Source organism: Phalaenopsis equestris, unplaced genomic scaffold, assembly GCF_001263595.1.
Source record: "Phalaenopsis equestris unplaced genomic scaffold, ASM126359v1 Scaffold231150, whole genome shotgun sequence".
NCBI classification, from domain to species: Eukaryota; Viridiplantae; Streptophyta; class Magnoliopsida; order Asparagales; family Orchidaceae; genus Phalaenopsis; species Phalaenopsis equestris.
The window spans coordinates 10,760-21,320 of NW_018249120.1; the positions used below are offsets into that span (position 1 = coordinate 10,760).

The window sequence follows — 10,561 nt, forward strand, 5'->3', positions numbered from 1 at the left end:
AAATGAACATGAAATGAACTAAGCTCTCGTCATATATTTGGAGGTAATATGGTATCTAATGCTCCTACAACAAAAATTAACTCCAATAATGTGCTCCTAAATTTGTAGACAAGAAGAATTCAACAATACTGCAGCAAAGAAGTAGGCCGAATATCCTATATATACCCAATTTTTGCAAAGTACGCCGAATTAGCCAATTCAGGTAAACATTTTAATACTTTAAAATATACCCAATTTTTGCATCTCCCCAAAATATATATATGTATATATAGGCTTTATATATATATATATATTTGTGTGTGTGTGTCACGACCTGGCCCAGGATTAGGAATTAGATGAGAACAGATAGTCAAAAAGTGAAAACTAAGTTTGCTATATTCAATTGTTATTTAACACATGAAAATATCACTAATCAAATTAACATAAAACAGTAAAATAAAATTTATTTCCTTATTGATTTCCTGCATATTATTTAAATATTTTCACTTCTATCGCACATCTTTTAATTATTTCATTAAACTTGAAAAGTTAGTTCAAATCAATGACGAGTTAAACAAGTCAATGAATACTTATACTCCTATACTATAATAATACAAATGAAAAAAACAATATGAATGTCAATTAAACTTTTAATAAATCACTATAAACATTTTAAATGATATTCAATGAATCTTATTATATCAATAGCATATTAATATCATTTTTCATATATGTGCACGGGTACCAGCAAGAGGTGACTCCATCGTAGTCAAGCATGCACATGCAAACATAATATATAAAAATATTACTTTTTTAACAATAAATAATTCATTCTCATTTACATAGCAATCAATATTATTTTATAAGATTCAATGATAATTTAAACAAGCCTGAGCATAGAGGTCATTTTTACAAAATAAACAAAATTCAATAGAAGCATAAATCATATATATGAGATACCATAACAATAACAATAAATGTATTTGATCGAAAAAAAGTAAAATATTATCATAGTATAAGAGCATGAGTACTCACCTCGATGTTGATTAAATTATTATTTGATTTGTCTTGGCGTCAATTCTTCTAAATTAAAAACCTAGCATAAATATGATATTAATATTACCAAATTTTAATTAATTTATTATATATATAAATAAATTTAATAATTTATATTAATTATTTACTCTATAATATTTAAGTACTAATTTTTTCATTATTTTAATTTGTATAATTTTGCTTATTTTTTGTCAATAATTATTATTATTATTATTATTATTATTATTATTATTATTATTATTATTATTTTCACTTAATAAAAAATCAACCTTGCCTCATTCTATCGCACGAGGGAACTCCCTTTATCTTCCTTGACGACAGGCTACGACTCTGTCGAATATGATAGAGAATACCGCACAATGCTCCCCTCCTATTCTCTGCACAAAGTTTCTCTTCTAAATGCTCCTTCCTTCACAGAGCAACAAACTCCCTCCCTCCCTCCCGAAGTCTCTTCCATCTCACGAATCGCTCGTCGTCCTCCCTTTCCCACGATACGGGAACTCTGGCTTCAGCTCCCTCACGACCAACCTCGCGGCTCAACGCAGCAATGCTATGATCTTCTTCTTCACTCGAGCACAGCGCATGAGGCAGCTGCATCTCTGCTTCGGGTAAGAAGACAGGTGATGTTCTACTTCTTCCTCTACTGTCAAATCGCACGCACGAGAGCTCCCGCTTCTCCAGTTAATATATAGGGCAAACTCATATGCAGGCTTCTGATCCCCTCATTTCCTCTTCCCGACTATCTCCAATTTCTTCACCTATCTGAATCTCTCGATTCATCTCCTCTTTGCTTGACTCGCCTATATTACTTCAATTTTCTCATATCCTCTCCTTGATTACAGAAAAAGGGACATTACAGTATTCCCCACTTACCAAAATTTCATTCTCAAATTAAAAAACAGATCTCAAGTCATATCTCATTAAGCAGGTCAATATTATATATTCATTCTATTTAACTCCCTTCTTCTACAATTTCAGGTGTAGCTTTCTACCTGAATGAATAATAAATACAAATTTGCGTTAACTTTAATTTTTATTAAAATTTTCTTATAATTATTCTATTAGCGCTTTCAACTAGATTTTATTAATTAAATCTAAACCTTGTGCTCTGATATCACTTTTATCACCACTTGGTCTGAGATTTAGAATTAGCCAAGACAAAAACAGATAGTCGGACGATGTGAAATAAGCTTTCTATATTTATTTATTATTTAACAAAAGAAAATAATATGCACATCAGTCAAGCTTTTAATAAATCACTATAAATATTTTTTATGTTATTCAATGAATCATACGGTATTAATAGTATACCAATGTCATTCTATGTATGTGCAACCGTCACAGGAGCATTGTCTTAAAATTCTATCACTTAAGATACTTCAATATCAATATTTTTTTTCATGTACGTGTACGAGTACCTTAATTTTCTCACTAGTACTATCAAAGAGTAACTCCATCATAATCAAACATACATATACAAGCATACTACACAAAGATGTTGCATTTTTAATAATAAATATTTTATTTTTATTTGCATATTAGTTAATATTATTGTACAAGTCTAAATAAAAATTTAAACAAAGCTGGGCACATATGTTAATTTTATAATATGAACAAAATACAATAGAACCATAAATCATGTGTATGTGGTATTATAACAATAACAATAAATGCATTCGAATGAGAAGAAACAACATTTAATCATTATATAACAACATGAGTACTCATATAGATGTCGATTAATTTGATATTTGATTTGTCTTCACGTCTATTCTTCTAAATTATAAACCTAGCATAAATATGATATTTATATTACCAAACTTTAATTTACTTATTATATATATAAGTTTAATAATTTCTATTAGTTATTAACTTTACCGTATTAGCTTTGATTTGCCTTCACGTCTATTTGACAATCTTTTTGAATGAAATTGCACTTTAAAGAAATGTATTTTTTATGTTTTTCTTGCATGTGTAACATGTATTTGGAGTAGGACGAAGCGGAAGAAACATAGAACAAAAATGAGGAGATTTGGAGCAAAAAGAAGTTTATGAAGGCTGGGGCCATGGCGCCAAGTACTGGGCGCCCAAACACCAGCAAAGCTTAGAACCCGAGAGATTGGCGTCAAGATGCCAACCACTAGGCATCAGGGCGCCAACCACTAGGGACCAGAGTGCCGACCACTGGGCGCCATGGCCCCAGATCTGAAGGCCAAGGCCATGGCGCCAGATCAATGTGGCGTCTATGCACTAGTCAAGTAAAATGCAACCCGAGAGGTTGGCGCTTATAGGCACCAACCACTGGGGCGCCATGGCCCCAGTCCTGAAGGTAAAGGCCATGGCATCATAATGGAGTGGCACCTAGGCACTAGTACCCAAATCTGGACGGATCAAAAAAATTTTAAGGTGGTTTTTAGAGTAATTTGGAGGGGATTAAAAAGGAAATGGAAAGAACTCGAAGGGGACAAGGAGTCGAACGTGGTGATTTCTAGAGTGCGTTAGAGTGTTTAGAAGGGATTTTCCTCTGCTGTTTGTAGTGTTCTAGGCTTGTTCTAAGCAAGTCTAGGGGTGCAAGTTGTGTTGTGCAAAAAGTTGCAAGAGAAGAGCAAGGGCTTGGGTGGAGCATTCACAATGCAAATTGAGGAAAAGAGAAGTATATTTGTGATTTGGAATTGTAGATTTCTGAAACACATTGTATGTTGAACCTCTTTGTTTCAATGCATTATGGTGTTGTATCATCAATGTATTCTGAGTACATTTCTTTGCATTTCCTTGTGGTGATGTAGTAGATGGGTAGAAATGTGGACAACATGCTGAAACCGTTTTTATTGTATAACTGTGATGATTTCTTTCTGAACTTAGTTTACTTTTCAACCTGACCAATTGAACTGTTAAAATGTGTCGTGAAACCGTAAGAACTCAAAAGAGCTACGACATGAACAACTAGGAAAATCACATTGAACTATAGGGTATGAATTAAAGTACACTATAGGGAGATGCAAATAAATAGGAAGATTATTTCATTGGGTTCAATGTGAGACTTAAGGAATTAATGTCACTTTAACCAATCTTCATTATACGCTCAGAAGAGGGTAAAAAAGATCTATACTTCTATTTGTCACAAAACTTTATCTCCTTTCGCATTTCTTCCACATGCACGATACTATAATCACTCCAAGAAAAAGTAGTCTTAACACTTGACAAAACCAATTCACATAGTGTAGTTAGAAATTTTGTAGCTGTAACTTTAGATAATTGCAGTACATTTGTTAGTAAAACTCAAGTATTTCAATATTCCAAACTTTGGCTTCCCATAATTTCCCGTGGGTTCGACATTCCGGACTCTTTAGAGCCCTATATTACAAAAGTAATATGTGCACATGCGTGAGCAACCCGAGTAATTAGGATAAAATTTGAATCTAAATGAGTAACTTGGACAGTTTAAGCTTTTCAACATTGTGCCGGAAGATTGAATTATTGTGTTAGTTGTTGGGGTGATGTTCCAATCAAAAATCATGTTGGAATATCTTTATTTAAAATTTTGTTATTCAATCCAAGAGTGTTTTGTCTTGAAGTTACCAAGATAGAATGTTTTCATCATAACATTCGCAAAATTTCAATAATTTATTGAAATATGATGTTGTAAATTAGAGGAAGGATAAATTTTCGATCTTGATAAGGGTTTAGTCCCCAGTCAGGTGATAAATATGATTTTGTATAGCGCATTTACTATACAATATATCTTGTTTAGCTTCATTGAAGCTACGGTGTATGTTTACACACATTAATTAGATTAATTTTTTTTTTCATAAACCTCACACTGAGATGCGATTCATTAGGGAATGCAAGTCTTCCCATATAATGTTCTGCTAGAAATGTTGTAGTCGTAATATGGCTATGTTCCAAATTGAATTCTAGAATATTTTCTTGTACCTTTTTGGTAATATAAGAAGTTTCAGTAATTGAAGAAGTTAATGCTTCTTTCATGAATTTTTCCTCTGTAGGAGCAGCAGTAGAAGGTTCTCCTACTTCATTCTTTGGTGAAATACCAAAAAGGTATTCACGGAGGTCAATTTGACCCTTAAGAATTAAATTGTCGCTTTGATGTCTGCGACTTCTTGATCTGCTACCTCCACTCCCTCCCAGTAAAGATGGAGCCCGAGATTCAGAGGGCTCCATTGGAGTTGTCCTCTCTAGGCTCATGCAGCTTTGTTAATCCCTGCAAAAATTCATGAGTTAGAAAATCAGGTATTTAATTGGACTCGCTAGAGTAAAATTCAATATCAAAATAAAAAAGAAGATAAGTGGGCTTACCAATGAGCAAATATTTATTTAGATGCTAAATTTTAGACATCCTTTTGAATAATGTGTTTTAATATAGAGCAGCCAATACGTAATTAAAATTTTTGATTTAAAAGATGTCTTAAAATTTTGAAATGCATTTTAATATTGAAAACATTTTTTTTTAGTAATGAAATATTTGGTTTGTGGGATATTCAATTGTCCCGAAGTAAATCGAACCAATTCTTCTTTTGAAGAATTAATTTGTTTTAGGATACATAAGTATCCTGTATTAGAAGCATTTGTTTCAATTATTTTGAAATTAGTAAATTTTGCCAAATTTAGGCAAGCAAGATTTTGGACTCTTTGTTTAATGAATCTAACAATGTTAGTATAGACATCTGTCCATATAAGAAGGTTTTTCTTTAAACGATCAAATAAAAGGGGTTACATTTTTAGCCAGATTTTAATAAAAATTTAAAGCATAATTTAACGCTCCTAAAAATCTTTGTAGTTGTTTTTTATCCTGAATTATATCAAGAAATTTGTTAGCAAATTCTACAATTCTATTTATAGGAGTAATAGAAGTATTTGAAATATTATGTCTAAGGAATCTAATATTCTTTTGGAATAATTTCATTTTAGTTGATGATACAACTAAGCCATTTTTATGTATTAGATACTTAAATGTATTTAGATACTTAAAATGTTCATCACTGTTCTAAGAAAAGATTAAGACATCATCTATGTATACTAAGATATAATTTAGATATTGATTAATAATAGTTCATGATATTTTGAAATTCAGAAGTGGTATTTTTAAGCCCAAATGATATTGCATTCCATTCGTGATGTTTGAATGGGGTAAGTGGAAGCCGTCTTATAACGGTATGTTTCTTTAATTTGTATCTACCACTATCTTGACTTTAAATCAAACTTAGAAAATATCTTGGCTTCACCCAATCTATTAAGTAAATCTCTTTTATTAGAGATTGGATATCTAATCGAATTTAAAACATTATTCAATGTTTTATAGTTGATAACTAATCGAGGTTTTCCTCATTCTTTTACTGCAGCATTCATGACAAAATGTCATACAACTCCAAGGATGGTAGGAGTTTTGAATTAATTTTTTTATTCAGGAGATCATTGATCTCTAGTTAACATAATTATAAATACTCTCTATCATTTGACAAGGTATAGCCTTTGTCAAAATATGTTTTTCATCAAAAGTATCTTCATATAGTAAATACGCAATGTATTCTGCGATCCCAAAACGATATTATATTACTTTCATGTATTGTACTTTGAAAATCAATAAGTATCTCCTTGATTTTATGTTAAACCATAGGTTCTTGTAATCTATTTTAAATATATTTATTATTTATTTCTTCTTCTAGATAATTTATTTGAATATTTTTATTTTTATTTTTATTCATTTTGTTTAATATGATTTCTTTTGGGTCTAAAAAAACTAAAATGAAACTAATTTATTATAAAGCACGATATGCCCTTTTCATCTATTTTTTGTTATAGACATAATTTTTATTAAAAATGGAGTTCACAAAATAATATATTAGGTAAGATTTTTAACAAGAAGGAAATGTATTGATATGCAAATGTCATTTTTGCGTATTGTTGTATTTGTTATTTTGCATTTTATTTGCATTCTATTACCACTACCAAAAGTTTTCTTCTGAGTGATTTTTTCAAAATATTTAGAAGGTATTATTCATTCTTAAATGCAGCCCATATCAGCACCATTGTCAACTAGTGTTGTTAAATCGTCAATTATAAAATCTTTGTTTATAATTAACTTAATGGATATATACCATTTTTGAATAATAGCTTTTTGCAAGGATTTTAATAAAATATTTGTTTCCAGATATTCCTCTTGAATTTCTATAGTTTCGTTTTCTAAATTGAGATTATTCTCAATTTTTAGATTAATTAAAATCTCTGATTGAGATCTACTTGATTGGCTTTTATATGGCTAATTTCTCTTAAGTTGAGTAATTCTCCATTCTTTAATTCTCGGAAGAGAGCCAACTAACAAATTGATGAGGTGCGTACCATTATCTGAAGTAACAAAAATATCATCCATTAAATTCCTGAGCTCAAGTAGATCTCCATTCTTCTTCTTCTTGAATGTTTAAACTTGTCATTCCTCATCCAAAAATTGACTCATTTCTTGCTCGTTCGGATTAGGTGGTAGAATCGTAGTAGAAAGATTGTCAACTGTTGTAACCACAATAGGTTCTAGTGTGTGTGAAGTATGAGTTATCGCCTCTGCACTGGATACTGAAGATGCGGAGTTGAAAGGCTCTCCTGATTATCGGTCCTAACACATTCTTTGTAGGTAAGGATCCTTCAGTATTGTTTTCAAGAAGATTTTAAGATGTATGTTGCCCAGCAGAGCCATCCGACATCACATCAATCGCAGAAACAAAAACAATTTTGTTAGGGGGGGCCCACAAGAGCAATTAAATCAGATATCAATTCCTATCTTGTGATAATTTCGTCCATAGGTGGAGCAAATGTGACCAGAGCAGTGGGGTTAGACTCCTCCTTATTCATTTGCGCTTTAGTTTTCAAATTAGGATGGAGCCTATAACATTTATCAAGGGTATGCCCAAACATCTTACAGTAGGTATAATAAAAATGTCTATGTTTCATGACAGTTTGTTGTCAATATCTATTATGAGTTGTGCTCAGCCAAACTTCAGTAACATCAGGTAAAGTAACATCCATTTCCACAAGTATTTTAGTTATAGAAGACCTGGGTAGATTGAAGGTGGGTAGGTCTAACTTCATAGGAAACTCAAGTATGACCCAAATAGAGTAAAAAACCTGATAATTAAAGAAATGCAATTTTAGACCAAGTAAACTAAACCATACCGGTATGGTGAGAGATTCATGATTTGGGTCAAAATCAGGAGATCACTTGAGCAACTTCATTGACTTGCCTACAATGTTAACATATTTTTTTAGAGAAAATCTGAGTATAGTTTTCAGCCATGATTAACTGCATCAACACATGTCTACCATCAAAGAGTCCCACTTTCCACTTGCCTACTAGTTTGAGATCATCAATACTCTTTCTGATAACTTTCATAGGTGGGTGCCCCCACTGAAGTTTTTCAATAAGAGCGAACTTGCAATTCTCAGTTACAGTTGAAGTTTTTCGATCAGAGAAAAAAAATATTATTTTCCCACCTTCCCTACTCGCCTTCTTAACAAAAGGACAATCACCTGTACTATAACGACAATCCTTATAGCTTGAGGGGAAGACAACAGTAGACTCCATCGGATGATTGCCTACCATGTGAGCGAATGAGGCTTTATCAGGTTCAATCAAATAATGAGGGAAAACCATCAAAGGAGGGAGATAGTCTACTTACTATGACGTTCTAATATAAGCGCATTAGGCAAAACGCGGCGTCAAACCGCAGAAAGCGAGCCAAAGAATGAAACCTTCAGCCTGCAGACGACGAAGCCGAAGACCAGAAGACGCACCGAAAATGCGAGCCCTTTAGTTCTGCTTTGAGTACGAGAGATGAAGAACGCCCGTGCCCAGAAACCGTCCTTCAACGAGCGGCGAGCACGACGAAGGACGACGGACTGGGCGCAACACGACAAAGCTCTCCGAAACAAACGAAGCACTAAACAGGACGACGTAAGATGAAATAGAGAAAGTCAGACGCGAAATCCTTCTTCTTCTTTGAGCGTGAAGTCACCGTAGCAGGCGCTAGGGTTCGCCGTGAGGCGAAACCCTAGCAGAGCCTCTCACCTGATGAAACATGAGATGCTTATATATATATATGTGTAACCCTAGTAACAGTTACGACTTCGCTCGTCTTTGCGCTCGATTCCTTTTGTCTTCTCCGCTTCTTCTTCGGGTCTGAGACGTGTCTCGCGCTCTGAGGCTCCTCTACGACCCGTCTCGTGTCTCTCCCGCTCCTCTGTGGCTTTGCAGCTCATCTCACGTCTAACGTCTTTCCTCTGTGGCTCCTTCTCACGGGTGTGCTCCTCTGAGGCTTCTCTGCGCTCACAGTATACTCTCTTCTTTCTTTCAAAGGTTTCAATGGTTTCGGACAGATCATATGCAGCTACCCTTGCGGGTTTTCACACCTCAGACACAACTAAATCACCATCTTTCCCTCCGTTTGAGTGGGCAGAGGACATCAAGAAACCTGTAAGGAAGAATGGGAAGCCTGACATATTTTTTACAGAAGCTGAAGGTATTTAACTTCCTTCCTCTTGTCATCTGAATTTGTTGGTAAATTTCTATATGGTCATCCCAAAATGGAGCTAATCCGCAAAGAATTTGAACATATGCACCTTGTTGGAGAGTGAAAAATTGGACTATTAGATCGGAGGTACATTCTTATTCAAATTAGTAATGAAAATGATTACATGCACTTATTTGCTAGAAGGATAATATGGATTGATAATAGATCAATGAAAATTCTGAAATGGTCTGCGAATTTTGACCCACAGACGGAACCACCAATCATTTCAGTTTGGATTCGCCTCCCTGGTCTGAAATTTCATTATTTTTCTCAAAAAATATTGTATTCTATTGACTTAGCTTATGGAAAGCTACTCAAGACGGATATTCCTACTTTTAATCATTTCTGTCCATTTGAAGTCAGAATACTTATTGAAAGAGACATCACTACACCCGCTTTTGAGGAAATATGGTTGGGCACACAACACCAAGGATATTGGCAGAAGGTAGAGATTGAACATTTTTGCCGTATTGTTTGAATTGTAGTATGTTCGGACACTCTAGTTTTCAATGTCATCATCTACACCCCCACCTCAGACCAAAAAACCAAACTGCTCCGCTAGAGGCTGTGATTCCATCTCCTCCGAATCAGCTCCAAGTTTTTGACACTATTGATTATCAGAATGATACCCCGGAAGACGTCACTTTCCCCACAGGTAATATGCCAACCATTCAGTCCCCACTTGTAGCTCCCCCGTCTTTGGAACCTCTTATCGTGGGGGAAAGAGAGATTCCCCAGACCTCGCCTGCCTTAGAACCTATCACCGATAATATAGGCGGAAATACTTCTACTGTTTCACTGCTGCCTCATCAGGTCCAGAAAAATGTTAGTATTACTCAGGCTCATGGGGATCATGATGTGCAACGACTTACAACTGTCCGACCACCTTTGGAATCTACTGATCAAATCAGTCAATCATCGAATGAGAAAGAATGACAAGTCTACACATCGGT

General features: G+C 34.0%; 1 protein-coding gene across 1 annotated transcript; it reads left to right on the forward strand.

The window, feature by feature from the left end:
- The first annotated feature begins 1,339 nt into the window (after positions 1 to 1,339).
- Positions 1,340 to 1,968, forward strand: LOC110038114. Its single transcript, XM_020742884.1, has 2 exons — positions 1,340 to 1,655; positions 1,745 to 1,968. The coding sequence occupies exons 1-2, from the start codon at positions 1,395 to 1,397 to the stop codon at positions 1,799 to 1,801; spliced, it is 318 nt and encodes a 105-aa protein (XP_020598543.1). The 5' UTR covers positions 1,340 to 1,394; the 3' UTR covers positions 1,802 to 1,968.
- Positions 1,969 to 10,561: the final 8,593 nt, after the last annotated feature.